General features: G+C 39.9%; 1 protein-coding gene, 1 long non-coding RNA gene and 1 pseudogene across 2 annotated transcripts; 2 read left to right on the top strand and 1 right to left on the bottom strand.

Annotated features, from left to right (window-relative positions):
* Positions 1 to 225: 225 nt before the first annotated feature.
* On the top strand, positions 226 to 2,094 carry LOC130565830 (zona pellucida sperm-binding protein 3-like). The gene is made up of 8 exons (XM_057352928.1): positions 226 to 783; positions 865 to 983; positions 1,060 to 1,163; positions 1,242 to 1,419; positions 1,488 to 1,605; positions 1,688 to 1,770; positions 1,845 to 1,936; positions 2,016 to 2,094. Exons 1-8 carry the CDS (start codon positions 238 to 240, stop codon positions 2,066 to 2,068), a joined length of 1,293 nt encoding a protein of 430 aa, XP_057208911.1. The 5' UTR covers positions 226 to 237; the 3' UTR covers positions 2,069 to 2,094.
* A 2,429-nt stretch (positions 2,095 to 4,523) lies between these two features.
* Positions 4,524 to 6,060, top strand: LOC130565462 (zona pellucida sperm-binding protein 3-like; annotated as a pseudogene).
* Positions 6,061 to 8,070: 2,010 nt separating this feature from the next.
* On the bottom strand, positions 8,071 to 16,906 carry LOC130566002 (uncharacterized). Its single transcript, XR_008964426.1, has 6 exons — positions 16,514 to 16,906; positions 15,248 to 15,380; positions 14,743 to 14,831; positions 11,026 to 11,117; positions 9,497 to 10,180; positions 8,071 to 9,113 (listed from the first exon to the last, which is right to left on the bottom strand). It is a non-coding gene; the product is annotated as an uncharacterized LOC130566002 (long non-coding RNA).
* Positions 16,907 to 19,347: the final 2,441 nt, after the last annotated feature.

Raw genomic sequence — 19,347 nt, 5'->3', positions numbered from 1 at the left:
TTCCGTCTAAACGAACGGCCAAGACACATACATGTTTTTGAGTTTTCAGTTGAAAACGGTCTCGTGTAAACGGTCCCTTAAATTCAAATGTGGGTGAACGATTCCTTTATCTCAACTGGTCTGGAGAATCATTAGGCTTGTCAAAATGGGGCGGAGCCACATTAATTGCATGCTCTTGAAAAGATACTGCAGAGAAGCAACAGGCATTCTGAAGTTCTCAGAGGTTTTCTTTCAACAATGGGGCTGGTAGTTTGCACTTCTGTTGGATTTCTGCTGTTTTTAGCAGTTGGATTGTCTGTGGAACAGTGGTCAGGGTTTCAACGAGGCCAGGCTCCAGTAAGATTCCAACAACAACAACAGCAGCCATCACCTTTAGCTGCTCAGCAAGCTCCACAAGGATCAGCTTATTTTCAGCCTTCAAAACCTGGAATGTCTCCTACGGTAGATCAAATGAGACTTCTTCAAGAAGGCAACACTCAGTCCAAGCAGCTGATGCAGGGTCCTGTAGCACCATTGACCTGGCAGTATCCCCTAATGCCTGAAGAGCCCCTGCAGCCTGAAGTGCCCTTTGAGCTACGGACACCTAGTCCTTCTGTGAGCGTAGCTGCACGATGTGAGGAACACTTTGTGCAGGTTGAGGTTAAGAAAGACTTCTATGGCAACGGTCAGTTGGTAAACCCTGCCTTCCTCAGTTTGGGAGGCTGTGGAGCTGTAGGAGAAGATCCTGATGCTCAAATTCTTATCTTTGAATCTGAGCTCCAGGCTTGTGGCAGTTCTCTGACGGTTAGAAGTAACTCATGGGTTGGCAACAGCAATTGAACATCAAGCTAGGTCTCTGTGGTAACGTATGACTACTGTTTTTAGATGACTGCTGATGCGCTTGTGTACACCTTCACTCTACGCTACACTCCTGAGGCTGTAGGTGGAACTCCCATTGTGAGGGCAGAAGCAGCTGCTGTTGCAATTGAGTGTCATTATCCAAGGTACAGTTAAATCTCTTCCGAACGTTTAGCGCTTTCACTCTGGGTTATGTTTTGACTCTTCTTTGTTGCTCTTTAGGTTGCATAATGTCAGCAGCAATACGTTGATTCCTGCTTGGTTTCCTTTTGCTGCAACAAGAGTTGGAGAGGATTTTCTTGTCTTTTCTCTCAAGCTTATGACTGGTAATGGAGATCTCTTGCCCTAAATATTTCTGACCCAGCTCTTAAGTGGATGTTGCCAACACTCTTTCTTCATCGCAGACGACTGGATGTTTGAGAGGCCTGCCAATCAGTATTTTCTGGGTCAGTTTATGAACTTGGAAGCTTCCGTGAAACAGTACAACCATGTTCCTTTGCTTATTTTCATCGACGAGTGTGTGGCTACTGCGGTCCCTGATGTGAACACCGTTCCAAGATATTCTTTTATTGAGAATTATGGGTGAGTAAGGGTCCTCTCCTTACCTTCAATATGTGAGGCAGTGGGCTAATTTTTTCCCTCCCTTTTAGGTGCATGGTTGACGCAAAGCTTACAGGTTCACCTTCCCATTTCATGCGCCGAGTTCAGAATGACAAGCTGCAGTTTCAGTTGGAGACATTCAGGTTTCAACAGACTGGTAGTGGCTCGGTATGTGAAGAGACCCTATATAACTTCTAAATTCTTTGCATCCTCTAGGAGGGCGTAATCTGAAGCAATTTGTGTTTTCTAGGTGTACCTTACATGTGCTTTGAAGGCAGTCATTGCTTCAACTCTCACTAATCCGGAGAGCAAGGCTTGCTCCTTTGCCAATGGGTATGTCATTACCAACTTTCTTTCTGCTAAATCGTGTTTCTTTACCATGACTCATTTTTACACAATCGTCTCAGTTGGACGTCTGCAGATGATAATGATCAGGTGTGCATGTGCTGTGATGCCATGTGTGGCTCCAGTAGGAAAGGGAGGTCTTTGTCTGATTCAGGTACAGTAAGGGGACTTCATACAATTCCTCAAGAACATCATTGCATACCTTGATGCCTTTTCAACTTTTTTCTTTCCAGGCCTGGTTTCAGAAGGTGAAGTAACTATTGGCCCTATTGTGATATCTGAATGATCTGACCAATAAAAAAATAAACGAGGTCATCGGATGTGGGTATTTGTTGTAACATTTGGTCTAGTGAGGTTATAGGTCACTTAAAGTTCTGCAAACATGACCAACAATGCTATGATTGTGTAAAAGCAATGGAAACATTACTATGAAAATATTAAATGGGATAGACTTTCACCGAAGGAAAACCACAGACCATGACAAATTACATTATATGATGTTCTACGTATACTTCTGCTTGTGTTTAGTGTCCCAGGGGACCACTGTCCACATTTTAGACTGCATCTAGACTTGACCATAAGTGGAAAAACCTCTTACTATAAGAGTATTATCATGAGAAAATTTGAACATTTTTGATTGGGTGACACTTGGATGTTGAAGATTGCTATGCATTTGACTTTCTGGTTCAAGCTAGCCTTAATGCAGTGTAGTTTTGCTAATGGTTTGTGACTACGGCGCCTAGTAACAGGCTTGTTCTGTATTCTATATTGATTGAGAGGCCTCAAGGTCGATCCATGTGTTTGCCAAAGAGTTTAGGATCTGTCGTGGTCAGTTTTTACTCCATTGACATCATCCAGGGACCCTAGTGGTGACTCGGATGTTCAAAGTGCGTAGTATTTATAAGGTATTTTTTAATATAAGGCTATCATGTTACTATAATACATGTTTGAAAATACAGAATTATCATTGTAAATATAGTGCCATGGTATTTTAAACGTGTCAAACTAATGATTTTAACACAAGTGTAGCCAAACGTTAATTTTAGTCCCTAAAGGGTTTTTTTTGTCTTTGAGATACAAAGTGTAGTTTGTTTAATGAAAGCATTTTGAAGACAATGCACTTAAAAAAAAAAAAGTCTGAAGTAGCTTTACAATTTATTCCTGTGGTATCGTTTCTTGGCCTTTTAAGTGAAAGTGACCTATTAGTCAGATATGGTGACCCATACTCGTAATGTGACCTCTGCATTTAACCCATCCAGAGAGTTGTGAACACACGCACCCGGAGCAGTGGGCAGCTATCACTGCAGCGCCTGGAGAGCAAGTAGGGGTAAGGTGCCTTGCTCAAGGGCACCTCAGTCGTTACCCGCTGGCCCTGGGAATCGAACCCGGCAACCTTCTGGTCACGAGTCCGACTCTCTAACCATTAGGCCACGAGTTAACCATTAGGCCATTTAGTTATTTTATGGCACTTTTGGTTCTCTTATGAGCAGATAGAAATTAGGAGTCATGACACTCAACAATTTGTGTTTTAATTTTGGGTTCCTGATTGCTGTTCGTTTCTAATTAAATATGGGTTCACTGATAAACAGGGTATACCACAAGCTATTTTCTGCTGAGAGCAAACTAAAGTTCTTCTTTTCCTTTTTAACGGTGGTTGGCAACATATGTTTGAGGTGCATATCTGCCACCTACTGTGGTGGAGTGTTTTGCTAAAGATTAGCAATGTGAGTAGCATCGTTGCTAAGGACAATATTACCTTTTTGGGTTGCACAGAATGGACTTAACCATGAGCTCACTGGTAGAAAAAGACAAATATGGCATATAACATGGTATACATCTGCCGCTAAAAAAGATGTATAAAAATTGTTTTAAAGAACCTTAAAAGGGTTTCGCCACGGTTAAATCCTAATATAGAGACCCTGACATATAACTGTTGCAGGTGGAGACTTGGTTAAGATATAATGGTAGCGACTCAGAAAGAGGATGGACTTACAAAAAAGGTGGTATCATGTGAAACCTGATTGGTAGAAGGTGATGTCAGGCGAAGAATGATTGGTTAACACTGTGAAAAACAACTTGGAAGTTACTGTATAAAAGATGGAGTCAGATATGTATTCTTTGGACATCATCAGATGAACTCTGTGTGTCTCACTGTGCTTGCTCGAGTAAATAAAGTTTAAACTGGGCATCTGGAACCCTTGTCTCTGAGATTTATTTCTGCGATGGAAGGCCGATTCGCCACAACACCACTAAGCCATCCGGGAATTTCTCGCCTACTCTTTTATGAATACTGATGATTCGGACATACTACTCTGTTCAAGTACTGTTTTCTTCTACTACATAGTAGGGAAGTAGGCGTATTCGGACGTCGCATTAGTATACGCATGTCCAAATCTCGCGAGAAATAGTCCACCACACGGGTATTTCTCGCCTACTGTTTTGTGAATATTGACGATTCGGACATACTATTCATTCGCTTACTGCTTTTTGAGTACTATATTGTAAGGAAGTATGCCATTTCGGATGCAGCCTAAATTCTGAAGTTCAGAATTCAGTAGCTTGCACTTCTGTTGGCTTTCTGCTGGTTTTAGCAGTTGGATTGTCGGTGGAACAGTGGTCAGGGGTTCAACAAGGCCAGGTTCCAGTAAGATTGCAGCAGCAGCAGCAGCAGCCTGACATCAACTTTAGCTTCTCAGCAAGCTCCCCAGGGATCAGCTTATTTTCAGGCTTCAAGACATGGAATGTCTCCTATGGTAGATCCAAGGAGACTTCTTCAAGAAGGCAACACTCAGTCCAAGCAGCTGATGCAGGGTCCTGTTGCACCATTGACCTGGCAGTATCCCCTAATGCCTGAAGAGCCCCTGTTGCCTGAAGTGCCCTTTGAGCTACGGACACCTAGTCCTTCTGTGAGCGTTGCTGCACGATGTGAGGATTACTTTGTGCAGGTTGAGGTTAAGAAAGTCTTCTATGGCAATGGTCAGTTGGTAAACCCTGCCTTCCTCAGTTTGGGAGGCTGTGGAGCTGTAGGAGAAGATCCTGATGCTCAAATTCTTATCTTTGAATCTGAGCTCCAGACTTGTGGCATTTCTCTGACGGTGAGCAGTAACTATGGGTTGGTCACAGCAATTGAACATCAAGCTAGATCTCTTGGTAATGTATGACTATTTTCAGATGACTGCTGATGAGCTTGTGTACACCTTCACTCTACGCTACACTCCTGAGGCTGTAGGTGGAACTCCCATCGTGAGGGCAGCTGCTGTTGCAATTGCGTGTCATTATCCAAGGTACAGTAAAATCTCTTCCGAAGGTTTAGCGCTTTCATTCTGGGTTATGTTTTGACTCTTCTTTGTTGCTCTTTAGGTTGCATAATGTCAGCAGTAATGCGATGATTCCTGCTTGGGTTCCTTTTGCTGCAACAACAGCTGGAGAGGAAGTTCTTGTCTTTTCTGACTGGTAATGACTGGTAATGAAGATCTCTTTACAATTACATTTATGCATTTGGCAGACGCTTTTATCCAAAGCAACTTACATTGCTTTATCCTATACATTTATACATAGGCATGTGCAATCCCTGGGATCGAACCCACAACCTTGCATTGTTAACGCAATGCTCTTATCACTGAGCTACAGGAAATCTCTTTATTGAGAATTATGGGTGAGTAAGGGTCCTCTCCTTACCTTCAATAAGTGAGGCAGTGAGCTAATTTTTTCCCTCCGCTTTTAGGTGCATGGTTGATGCAAAGCTTACAGGTTCACCTTCCCAGTTCATGCGCCGAGTTCAGAATGACAAGCTGCAGTTTCAGTTGGAGGCATTCAGGTTTCAACAGACTGGTAGTGGCTCGGTATGTGAAGAGACCCTATATAACTTCTAAATTCTTTGCATCCTCTAGGAGAGCGTAATCTGAAGCAACTTGTTTTTTCTAGGTGTACGTTACATGTGCTTTGAAGGCTGTCATTGCTTCAGCTCTCACTAATCCGGAGAGCAAGGCTTGCTCCTTTGCCAATGGGTATGTCATTACCAACTTTCTTTCTGCTAAATCGGGTTTCTGTACCATGACTCATTTTTACTCAATCTTTTCAGTTGGACGTCTGCAGATGAAAATGATCAGGTGTGCATGTGCTGTGATGCCACGTGCGGCTCCAGTAGGAAAGGGAGATCTTTGTCTGATTCAGGTACAGTAAGGACACTTTACTCAAGGGCACAATTCCTCAAGAACATCACTGCATACCTTGATGCCCTTTCAATTTTTCTTTCCATGCCTGGTTTCAGAAGGTTAAGTAACTATTTTGATGTGGGTATTCTTTTTAACATTTGGTCTAGTGAGGTTATAAGTCCCTTAAAGTTCTGCAAACATCACCAACAATGGTTGTATAGCAATTGAAAATTGCTATGAAAATGTATGGCATATTTCACAAGAGGAAAAGCAGGCTATGACAAATGTTGACATTTAAAGGAACGATACAGCATTTTTAGGATCTATTGACGGAAATGCAATATAATATACAAAACTATTTCTTCAGAGGTGTATAAAGATCTTACGTAATGAACCATTATGTTTGTAATACCTTAGAATAAGCTATTTATATCTACATGCAGAGCAGCCCTAGATACATTGAATTCACCACGTTTTGTACAGCAGCCCTAAACGGACAAACTCTAAACTCGCGTTTCCTCTTCCCCTCCGCTGCGTTATCGTGGTGAAACGGATCGTGGGATCTCTCCGGTTCGGAATGCATGTGACACCGTGGATTAACTGAAAGTTTAGTCATTTACTAGGAGTAAAACACGCTCTAGCTCGCTCTCCAGTTTCAGCTCCAACGCACTCTCTCTGAAGTATCTGGACGAGTACAATATTAAAGCGGAACAGATTAACAATGACGCTCAAAACTGCTCTGTCACACAGCTAATATTACAACATATCTTGGTATGTTACTCGCATACTGATCCGAATCAAAGCACCCTCCTCGGAGGTGATCTTTCTCTCCAACGTCTTTCTGCTGAAAAGTATCTCCATAGATATCTTTGAGTATATCTGCTAAAAGCTTTAGTACCGCGGGTCTTAATGCATCTCTGCTGGAAAGTCTTTATAATATTAACACAGGTCCTAGCTCCTGCCTGACTTTTAACCTTTTTATACTTAAAATCAAGACCTTTTATTTTATAAGACATAGCTCTTTCTAATGCCCACAAAATCTCTTCCCTACATCAACATGAGAATGACATCTGTTTGTACTGTGGTGGCCACCGTCGTGTTTGGACTGAGCGGTTCGTTGCAAATATAATACAACGCTAGTGGCCGCTGTTAATCAAGAACTGCGCCTTTAATGACAAATTTTCTACATATAATTCTGCTTCTACGTATAATTATATTTTTTTTGTTTGGGTGACACATGGATGTTGTAGATTATTGCTACACTTTACTTTCTGGTTCAAGCTAGCCTTTTCTGACCCACATCTTGAGCTACATGAAAGAGAAAAGGGAAAATGTAAATTTTTCATTCAAAATTTCATGAGATTGCATAGCCAGAGTTAAGGAAGTGTGCATGCATGTTAACTTCTAATCTGCTGGTCTATCATTTAAAGCCGTTTGGAAAATGAATGTTTTTACTGTAGTAACTATAGTTGAAACTTTAATGTAAATTTACAGGCAATTTCTAACAGTATTGTATTGTATTTTTATAAAACCGTATCAGGCTGCATGTTTAACAGAATGGCTGTAAATGTACAGTATTCTTCTGTTCTCAGCTCACTAAATTCCTAATACAGTATCAGGCTGTAAATGCATTGCATTGTGGGATTGATTTCCTTCGCGCTCAATTTCTTTAAAATGTGAGTGCCACTGAAGTGCCACTGAAGCACTTAATGTGTTAGTGGGATATTCATATGAACAACATAAGCACAATGTTACATACTGTATGAAGACATGCTAGTCGTTTCGTCGTGAATTTTATTTTTTTAAAGTTTGAGCAGCGAGTTCGCCTTTTAATCCATAGCTGCCTATGACATTACAACTCTGAGACACTATACCGACACGGCAAAAAAATGAGGATAATGCAGCAAGAAGACGGGGAGAATACATTTTGTCTGTGACGAAGAGAAATGACGTTAGTAGCAGATGGATAATTGTTTGACTGAGCATTGACACGGTAAGACACTGCCCAGCTAACAAAAGGCTGGCGGACCAGTGGCGGGCCACCGGCTTTATGCTCATTGTTTTTCCAGCGGTCCACCGGCGGCAGCTGCCATATTTCCGCCGATGGTCTGCTGCTAAGCTGTTGGTTTATCATTAATGTTTGCTGGCGGCCCACAGTCGGTCCGCGGTTTATAATCGTTAAATCACGCTAACCAAAATGTCATTCAACACAAAAACCAATGTTCAATAACAACTGCAAATTTAATATTTTAACAGATTAAATATACAAATGCATTACATTTATCAGACCAACACACAAATACAGTATTTGTACCCATATGGAAGTTATCCATGTTTTTTACAGCATTTGCAGTAAGACCATACAAAATCTACTACAATGATTGATTGTTGTAGCAAAACCACAATAACTAAGACATTACTACAACATATAGAAAACCTACATGTTGTAGTAATTTCACCATGGTTTCAAAAGCATCAGAACCATTTTTAAAACCTTGATTTGAAAACAAGAAAAAACATATGATTACATGGTTGCAGTGTTACCATAGTAAAACCCAGGATAGCTGTCGTAAGGGTATAGAGCTTAACAATGCATATAATTTCAAAACAGCTTAAAAATGCATGTTTCAATGTTACAATCAAAAAATATATCCTTTATACTTTAATCCTTTAATACAAGTCATGTGTTTAAAGTAATGTTCAGTTAAACAGGCAATATTATTATAGGTTAAGTTTGCAGATTTTCAACCCATATCCGGCAATTTTTTTGTGGACAAGTAATAAGGGTAAAAATAAGGGTAAACATTGTCCATTTACATTTACGGCCATTATTGTAACAATACAAAGTGGACTGACAATCAGCAAACTTACACTTTCATAGGCAGTGATTACAATATTTGGCAGGTTTTTTGCCTTTATTTGTACAGTATAGTATGAGAGAGGACAGGAAGCGAAGTGTGAGAGAGAAGGGGGTGGGGTTGGGAAAGTACCACGAGCTGGGAATCGAACTCGGGTCGCCCAGAGCACAATCACGCCATGTGTCAGAGCACTGCGCATGAGGCTATCAGCTCCTACATATTTGTCAGTTTTGTATGTCCATCTAGTTGCCATCATCTGAAGTCTTCACAAGTGATGCTGTATCCAATCTGGAGCTGCCGTAATCTTAAAGTGTAAACCCTGACAGATTGAAACAGGAAAGCAAAAGGAGAAAGATTAGCACTGCTGCTGTTCATAATATTATTTTAAGCAAAAGATGATCATTTTCACTTTTTACTATTTCATTTATGAAGAACAAGGTTACAAGATGTGTTATGGGAATGCTTAACTAAATCTGAGAAAGCTCTGGTTCCTTTAATGGACTCTGATATCCTGGATACTACCAATAGTCCAGAGCTTGTGACTTTTATCTTATTTTGGAATTATCTGGTTTAATAGCCATCAGGTTTTTTCTAGGTCCCTTAGTAAATTTGTCATCATAATTTGAAGAACTGGAAAGTCTCTATGGAACAAACTACCTATGCAATAGTATCATTTAAGTGGGAGGAACAGGGGCGTCGCACCCGTGGGGAAACACCCACACTTTTCCCGGCGAGAGAGTTCAACACCCGCACTTTTTCTGCAGTTTTTCCACAGTTTTGCACAAATGCCTTACAGCAGTCGCTCCTCCGTTTCTCTGGCCGGCCGCTCTGTGTCTGCGCTCGCTGCGGCTGCCTCCCCTCCCTCCCTCTCAAACGTGACACCGGCTTTGAGTGTGACCGGCTGATGATTGGCTGTTCTGCCTTAAGTCCCGCCTCTCTTGGTGTGTTAGATTTATCGGTCAGCTCGTGCTGAGGAGGCAGGAACTTATGGTTATGGTTATTACCATCTCCCTTTTCCAGGTACTTTGAATGAGTGTTTATGCTTTCGAGCTTTTTAAATAAGCTTGATATGTGTTTGGGAAGATGTTCTGTTTATGTTTTGTCGACATGTCGAGTGTTTTATGTATTATATTTCGTTTTTTAGACTAATGCTAATTGGGATATTGTTCAGCAGCTAGCTAAAATCGGTTATGTATGTGGCATGCAATGTATAAAGTAACTGTGATGAAGAAGGCAGGGAATTGACGAGGAGGAGGTACAAATTGTCATTGTTAAGCAGTGTGTTTATGGGTTTATTGCCAGTGCAATTGATTTTGATATTTTGAGCATTGTTTGTTGATTAGCTGAATACTTTTGTCGATACTTATCTGTTGTGTTTGATTGTACCTGTTGAGGAGAAAAATGTGAGAAATTATGTCATTGTTTGCACACCTGTTGAAGAACTATGAAAGAAAAGTGTATATTATTTTAATGTTTAAAAACAGTAAATTGTTACATTATTTATACCACCAGAGAAAAAGCTTTGTGTGGGCGTTTTTTTTTATACCTCCCCTTTTCAAGGCGCAAGTAAGCAAAATTTAGCAGTCACAGTCACAGTCCTGTCAGACCCATGTCACTATCAAGCTTACCACCGAGTGTGTTTTTATACTTTTCTAGTTATCACTCATTTAAATGGAAAGCTTTTTATATCTTGTATGTCATACGTTTTGTACCGTTCTGTCATTGTATTCATCGTTTTTATTGTTAACAAACAAACCACATCCATCCCCGCACTTTTGAAAAGCTTGCTACGCCCCTGGGGAGGAACAAGCAATCATAACTATAATTTATACTACCATTCAAAGGGTTCAGACTTTTTTATTTCTCTCATTATATGAATATATTGTAAACTGTACTTTATTGTAAACTGAATTTTCAACATCATTACGCCAAGTTCAGTGTCACATGATCCAAGTGACAATTTTGTTGCTCAAGACACTGAAGACTGGAGTAATGATGTTGAAAATTCATACTTGCATCACAGAAATAAATTAGACTTTACTATATATATTCAAAAAGAAAACAGCTCTTTTATATTGTGGTTAATTAACAGTATTTCTGTTTATATTGTATTTTTTGCCAAATAAATATCAACATAAATAACAATAGCTAGCAAAATAGACATAAAAAGAAAAGAAAAATATGCACTGCTGTTAAAAAGTTTAAGGCTATAAATTTAAGGTTTTCATTACTTGTCATTGGATTCATACTCGTAGCACCTTGGAGATGTTTTCTGACAGGAGGTCTACTCCACTTCTACTGCACAGTCATCAGCATGGAAAATCTACAAACATAACTTTGAATGTTAAGGAATGACAATATAGTTAACTGGGTTTGCAGGTATACAAAACCGACTGTCAGAGAAGCTGCAATACATATGATAACTTAACTCTCTTAAAAGCAGTTTTAAATTGGCTAATGCTAATCAGTCTGTCATCAAGGCTCATTTTATGTAGGCCTGACTAAAGTAACTACCTGGGACATTAATGTAATACTGTATAAAAACAAAAATCTTTTTGTTCTCGCTGATCTCATCCACAACCAAACGTAACTTTTCTCCACTCAGTGTGTGACACACATTCAGCTCGCAACGCACACCCATTAATACACGTCAAGCTGGGAATAATACATAAATTTAACAATTTAAAATCTCAAATTATTATTAAATTGCAAATTAATAGCCTTTTTATTAAAAAAAAATATATATACATATACAAAAATTTGCCTGTTAAATAATTTAGCCAGTATTCCATCGATGCCTTTAACTGTAGTTATAAAAATGTCCTGTAAGAGCTTAGAAGAACACTATCATTTAGCCACTGCTGTACCAACAGAGGCCCAGCAGTGGCAAGCCGCTGGTGGCGTGCCACCCAAAAAAAGCTGGCAGACCGACAGCATTTTTACATTGGTCGGCTTATCGACAGTGTGCCAACGGTGGTCTGACTGCGTTAAGCCGCTGAATCTATGCCGCCCAAAAACCGCCGGTGGACCGCCAGGTTATTGTTTTCTGGGTAGGATGTTGAGGGAATTGTGTAAGAAGTTATGGATTTGTGTTTAGAGTTTCAAGAAAAGGAGCCATAATTTCAATGTGTTTAAGCAATCGATAAAAACTGTAATGCACTGAACATTTTACTGTACATCCAGAACTGAATTTCCATATTGAGAACTGAATTTCTATATTGTCTTCTGTACAATACTGGTTTGCACTACATTATTTGCACTATTTAAAACACGGTATGAGAATTATTTATTTGAATATTCTTTATTTCTGCTACAGGTCTGAGTGAGCTCCCAAACAATTTTCGTTGTATTATTATTACAATGGCAAATAAAGTCCCTCTCAGGTTAAAGGTGCAGTTCTTGACAGCGACCACTAGCGTTGTATTATAGATTTGCCACGAATCACTCAGTCCAAACACGACGGTGGCCACCACAGTACAAACAAATGTCGTTCTCATGTTGACGCAGGGAAGAGATTTTGCGGGCATTAGAAAGACTGTAGAAAGAGCTATGACTTATGTATGACATAAAATAAAAGGTTTGTGGATTTTAAGTTTAAAAGGAAGGATAAAAGTCAGGCAGGAGCTAGGACCTGTGTTAATATTATACAGACTTTCCAGCAGAGACTGGTATGCTAGTGGTATATTGGCTGTCATTGCCTTTTCGGCATACATGTGCGATTCGCAATTGCGTTCGCGTTCCGTGCATACGCACCCGATTCACGCTTCTAATCCATCCGTCTCTCTAGCCCATGCGTCCGTTTCGGCCCAAAAAGTACATCGGCCCACCGGGAAAATGCCCGGTATGCCCGATGGCCAATCCAGCCCTGCTTAAATACTAAAAGTATTTATATGAATAGAAATACTTAATAACTAGAATTGATAATGCTTAACCTAATATAAATAAAAAAATAAAGGTTTTGAAGTCATTTAAACACAAACAGCCAGTGGCCTAATAACTGCTGGTGTGACTGAGCTGCTGGCACTTTTAGACTTGCGGTGTAGCGCACTGCGGTCAAGCCAGCCGCGGTTTAGCTTCAGATGCGCGCATATTGAGTGGTTTACGGTAAATTCCAGGAACCCCGCTTGTAAAGATTTATTTAAATGTAGATGATCCGCGTCTCTTGTCAATAACATATTTCTTGTTTTACGTTTAGAATATCTCGTTTTTGTCGTAATTTATGCAGTTTTTTTCTCCGAATGTTTGCATTATGATTGCTGTAACGTTATATTGTGAAACCAATGTTTATCTGTATATTGTGAAACTAATGTCTCTGTCTTTATATTGTGAAAAGAATGTCTCTGTCTTTATCTTAAATATGTATTATTTTAATGCCTTTTAGACCTTTGTCCTGCAAATAAAACGGTTTATGCAGTTTGCAATTATGCAAAACCATGGTTTTATTACAGTACCCATGGATTTGAACAGGTTTAACTACAGTATGGTTTTTGAAAGCATTTTGTTTGAAAAATATTATTCCAATATAATTGACTATACTAACATTATTTCTCATAAGTAGAAAAATATGATGGTGGGTTTCAGTAGGAGCCACTATATGCACACAATATGGATTTATTTTACTGCAGCGTTTTGGAGAAATACACATTTTTCCACAACAAATGCCTATAGATAATAAGTAGAAAAAGCTGATGGTGGGTTTCTGTAGGGGCCATCCCACACTATATGCACACCATATATGGATTTATTTTACTGTAGTGTTTTAGAGAAATACACATTTTTCCACTTCAAATGCCTATAGAAACTTTATTTCTAATAAGTATATATATGTAGTTCCCTTCCTGTCGGTCTCTCGACGTTGTGTTGAACTGACAGATGGGGTTTCATTTGAGAACCTATCGTCTTCCGGCTAACTTTTAAAAAGTTAAAGTTTAAAGTTTAAAAACTTTTTGGCGAATGATATTTGCATGCCGGACTCCACCCCGGATATCCGGGTATAAAAGGGAGACGGCGCGCTGCATTCATTCAACTTTTTGTTCTTCGGAGCCTTGATCTCAACGAGATATTCTAAACGTAAAACAAGAAATATGCTATTGACAAGAGACGCCGATTTAACCTCCCCCACCCCACATGTAACGTCAAAGGCAAACAGTCGTATTAGCTACCAACATGTATATACCGTAAAACCTACAACAATGTCCAAAAGAAAGTGTGGAAGTGATGTAAGAAGCTTTTTGCTGAAGCATCCACGAAAAGTAAGTTTCTTTGCTTAACATTTAAACCCATTATAGTAAATGAGTAAAATAAGACATGTGACCTATAGGCATACAGTATCTGTTTTTTAGGCTACTGAAGCGCAGTGATTAAAAACATTGAATAAAATGACCATGAATTTAAAGCTATGTATAATCTATATAATTTTAACATTGGATTTGAGAGGCTGTAAATGCCATTTAACCTTCAAATAAATTTGTCGCAGAATCAGACAAATGTACCTACTAACAAAGCTGATGAAACAGATCAGGAAGCAGAAATGCAGAGGTTAGACTTACATTATAAATATTTTACAACATTGGATACTACAAATACAGCACATATTTTAAATAAAATGAATGCCACAATGCATTTAATCTTTAATAACAATATTTAATCTTTAATATTAATACATTTGACATATTTCAGAAAAAATATATTAACATTGCATGTATTTAACAGTTCATAAAGATTAAACAACTTTACAGATTTGATTTAAATGAATAAATACAGAGTAAAAAGAACCCATACAGCATATTAGAACTAGTTACAAACTACAATACATACAATATAAATATATATATAAATATATAAAATGCACAGAAAATTACAAAACAAGATTATATACAAAATGTACAATTGTTCTGTGTAGTTGCTAAAACTACATTTAAACTATTACAGAGACAGGCAGATGATACCTTGGGTGAGGCAGGGGAGACTGTTGCATTTAGAGAGCAGGAACAATCAGTACAGCCAACAACATCCAGAGAATCAAGTCCACAGACACCTGAAGAATACCCATTAACAGAACAATTTCAGCCAGACCCAAAACTTATTGAAGTTCAAAAATCCAGAAGAAAAACTCTCAGATTTCAGGAGCGCTGGTTTAAGAGCTTCCCATGGCTGCACTACAGCTCTAAACTTAAAGGGGTTGTATGTTTTTACTGCATTAATGCCTTTTCGAAACAAAAACCCACACTGGCCAAAAACACATAACAAACATTCAACTCTACAGGTTTCAGAAACTGGAAACGTGGCACAGAAGCTTTTGTAAAACACACAAACAGCAAAGCTCACAACATTGCAGTAAACACGTTCATGCATTCTGAAAGGCCCATTAAAATGCAACTCTGCAGCATTTCAACAACTGCACAAGAGGATGCCAGGTTAAATTTGTCAAAGATTATGAATGATGTTAAATACCTGACCCAACAGGGCTTGCCTCTGAGGGGGCACAGCCAAGAGGAAGGAAATTTCCACCAGCTTCTTCTCTTCATGACAGAGAGTGATCCTACTCTGGCCAGCTGGCTCAAAAGAAACCACTGCTACATAAGCCCTGCAATCCAAAATGAAATAATGAATTTGATGAGCAACAACATAATTCTTGAAATTGCACAGGAAATTACTGCTTTACCAATGGTGCAGTATTCAATAATAATGGATGGGACCCAGGATATCAGTGGTGTTGAGCAGGTGTCTATCTGCCTACGCTATGTTGACACAGACCTGGAACCTAGAGAGGAGTTTGTTTGACTTTATGAAGCCTCTTCTACAACTGGTGAGCAAATAGGGAAGATTGCTCATGATGTCCTCCTTCGCCCAAACCTTCCCCTTTCTAGTCTCCGTGGTCAAACATATGATGGGGCAGCCAACATGTCTGAGCATCTGTCAGGTGCACAAGCTTACATCCGCAAAGAGCAACCACTTGCCACATTTGTTCACTGTGGCCCCCACTGTGTGAATTTGGTCACACAAGCAGCCTGTTCAGCCACACCAATAATTTGCAATTCTCTGCAATGGATCCATGAGTTGGGGTGTTTATTTGGCCAGTCAGGCAAATTTAAAACAATTTTCAAGTCTGTGGCAAAATCTACATCTGGCTGCTATACAACACTGAAGCCCTTGTGTCCAACAAGATGGACAGTGCGTACACCAGCCATCAATTCTGTCCTCACCCAGTTTGAGGCTGTCTTGACAGCACTAGAGGAAATGGCATTGTCAATCACACGACACTGCCTCCAGAGCCAATGGTCTTCGTGAGCGTTTCCTGAAGGGAAACACTGTCCTTGGACTGCTGTTAGCACAGGACATCATGATAGGATTGGAAGAGCTGAACACTTCACTACAAGGTAGAGGAGCAACAGTAGGAGGCATGCTAAGTGCAGTTAAATGTGTAAAAAACAGCTTTCTGCACAAAAGAACAGGAGAATGTTTTGTAAAGTTCTACAGACAGGCATCTGAGGTAATAGCATCATTGGACCTCGAGCCAATAACACTACCACATTTAAGAAGGCCTACTACTAAGCATGCTGGTCCAGCACAGTCCTACATTCCAAGTACGGCTGAGTAGTATTACCGGGTGAAGTTCTTTGAGGTCCTTGACACAGTGACAACACAGCTGACAAGTCAGTTTGGACAGAAGGGTCTGTGCAACCTTGCCATTAGTAGATATTTTGAAGAACATGGTACCTGAGGTTCGTGGGCTCTTCAACCAAGTGGAGACACTGGTGCGCTTGCTTCTTGTGGTTCCAGCATCATCAGCTGAGGCAGAGAGAAGCTTTAGTGCTCTCCGGTGGCTGAAGACATGGCTTCGCTCCTCAATGTCCCAGAACTGCCTTAACAGCGTTGCTGTATGCCATGTTCACAAAGACAGAACAAATAAACTGGACAATCAAAAGATATGCCAGGAATTCATAAAGGGCTCAGAAAGGTGTGTTCTGGTTTTTGGTTCATTTTAAAGCTTGTGACTAAATATTAAACAGATGTTCCAGTCAAATGAAATGCAAGTTACAAGTCAACAACTTCCTTAAAAAGAAGTACTTCTTTTAATTTTTGTATTCCAGTTCTGATGTGTTAATAAACATAGTGATGTGTCAATAAACCTGATTACTGTCGATTTATACCAAAAGCATCTAACAATGTTGCTATATGCAATATCATGTCATATTGTCATGCATGTAATTTTTACCTTTGGAAAACCTAAGAAATATTATTTAGTATTACCTTTNTCCTTGGGCATAATGTGGGTTGCTATATGGATGGTGGTGTGTCGGTCCTCCAAAAGGAGAACCACTGTAAGGGGGTCCTTTATATGGGTCTATGGGTTGGGGTGCATTGGGAGTGTGTTGTGGCATTTGCTTGGTCTTTTTGGTTGTGCCCTCACTTTTGGCTTTTTCTAATTGTAACTTCAACAACTGTGTTTTAGCTCTCTCAAGTTCCTCCTCTTCTTTATTGGCCCTTTCAACTGCTCTGTCTGTGTGGTGCACTAAATGTCTTTCCCATACCTCGTTACTTGCCACTGGGATATCTGGGTTATTCTCTATTGCTTGTTTTACTCCATTTGGAGCTCCTGTCATAACTGCTGTTCTAAATATGTCTCGTGTCACGGGGTTATTTAAACTGTTTTCCTCCACCATTTGTTCCCACTCAGCAGCACAACGGAAATAATAGGCTGCTCCAGTCTCACCTGGTTTAATTCGGAATTTTACATTTTGGTATACGGTTGGTGGTACAGGATATAACCGTCTAAGTGTTCTGCCAATGTCTGTGCTCACCCTTGCAAATGGGGTTTCATTTGCATCCATGGTGGTGTGAGCATCGAGTTCCAAATTCTGCATTTGTGAGGCTGTCAGTATCTGTCCCAACAGGCATCTCAAGTCACCCAGAGCCAACTCAGTGCCATGGCAGAGTACAGTCAATTTACTCAGCCATCTGCTGCCTCCAGAGGTAATGGGTGGCAATTTACTTGCTATTGCTGTCATGTCACTATGCGACCATGGTTGGTACTGAAGATTCCCACCTGGTCTCTGCATCAAGGGTGCTTGCATCTGTGGCGCCTCCTCGAGCTTCCTCTTCTCCTACTGGTTCTTCAGTTACTTCTTCAATGGGTTCTAATAATTCTATTGGAACGGGCTGCTTTGGCTGTATCTCTTTTTCTTTCTGTCTTTGTTGCAATTCTTCTTTTATCTTTTCTGTAGCATACTTCTCTTCTCTCATGTCCTGCTTTAATTCCCTTACTTCCTTATGCAATCTGTCCATTGACTCTGTTATATCACTCAAGTCAACATCTACTTCTCCACTAGCTATTTCCACTACCACTTGCTGTTGGGTTGGCTCATACGGAGGAGGATGGCTTAAATCTGGGTATAATGAATGGGGACGGGTTTTCTCAGGAGGCAGAGCTGATGGGTTAGTCTGAGCGCTTCCTGTATTCTCTTTCTTTCTCTCTCTGGCTGCTGGGCTGTTCACTTCCCCTTTCTTTTCACTTCCTGCAGTCTTCTGTGAGCTGAGTGCCGTGGCTGTCAACGCTACTCTGGTCCACATTCTTAACTTCTTTTTTAGATTATCTTCCTCACTACCGTGTTTTCCTGCACTATACCACTTAACCTTATTTTTCTCTTCAATATGTCTCCGTAACTTACTATGCGCTTTCTTCTCCATTTCACTGATTATTGGTGCTATAGGAATCATCAATTTTTCTGCACTTTCCCATCCACAATCATCACACAATGCTATCCAACACTTATCAATTTCCTTCTGTCTTCTCTTTCTATCTTCAGGTTAAGCTTGTGCCAGCAACATATCTGTAACATTCTTCCACTGCACTGTTACTGGTGGACACCCATATTCATCACATTCTTTCTGGAATTCCGCCATTTTATACACAAATTCTATTCACAGTTTGTAAAAATTATACAGTATCTATTTTCACACAGTTAAGTCACTTTTCACATTAATTTTCACTTCAGCAATTGCATTTGCCTTTTCAAAACATTCAAACATATAACAAACAATTTTGGAATATTCCTTTATGAGTTCCCAGACTCAAAGGGAGTTATTTCACCCTGGCCTTTTTCGTCCCAGACGCGAATACCACAACGGATTAACTGAAAGTTTAGTCATTTACTAGGAGTAAAACACGCTCTAGCTCGCTCTCCAGTTTCAGCTCCAACGCACTCTCTCTGAAGTATCTGGACGAGTACAATATTAAAGCGGAACAGATTAACAATGACGCTCAAAACTGCTCTGTCACACAGCTAATATTACAACATATCTTGGTATGTTACTCGCATACTGATCCGAATCAAAGCACCCTCCTCGGAGGTGATCTTTCTCTCCAACGTCTTTCTGCTGAAAAGTATCTCCATAGATATCTTTGAGTATATCTGCTAAAAGCTTTAGTACCGCGGGTCTTAATGCATCTCTGCTGGAAAGTCTTTATAATATTAACACAGGTCCTAGCTCCTGCCTGACTTTTAACCTTTTTATACTTAAAATCAAGACCTTTTATTTTATAAGACATA

Source organism: Triplophysa rosa, linkage group LG15 (assembly GCF_024868665.1).
Source record: "Triplophysa rosa linkage group LG15, Trosa_1v2, whole genome shotgun sequence".
Lineage (NCBI taxonomy): Eukaryota > Metazoa > Chordata > Actinopteri > Cypriniformes > Nemacheilidae > Triplophysa > Triplophysa rosa.
The sequence above is the reverse complement of the archived record's forward strand: the minus strand, read 5'-3'. Positions and strand labels throughout refer to the sequence as shown.

Coding starts and splice junctions, on each gene's coding strand:
- LOC130565830 (XM_057352928.1), top strand. CDS start 238: ATGGGGCTGGTAGTTTGCACTTCTGTTGGATTTCTGCTGTTTTTAGCA. Junction 1,420..1,487: donor TCTTTTATTGAGAATTATGG/GTGAGTAAGGGT, acceptor CCTCCCTTTTAG/GTGCATGGTTGACGCAAAGC. Junction 1,771..1,844: donor GCTTGCTCCTTTGCCAATGG/GTATGTCATTAC, acceptor CAATCGTCTCAG/TTGGACGTCTGCAGATGATA.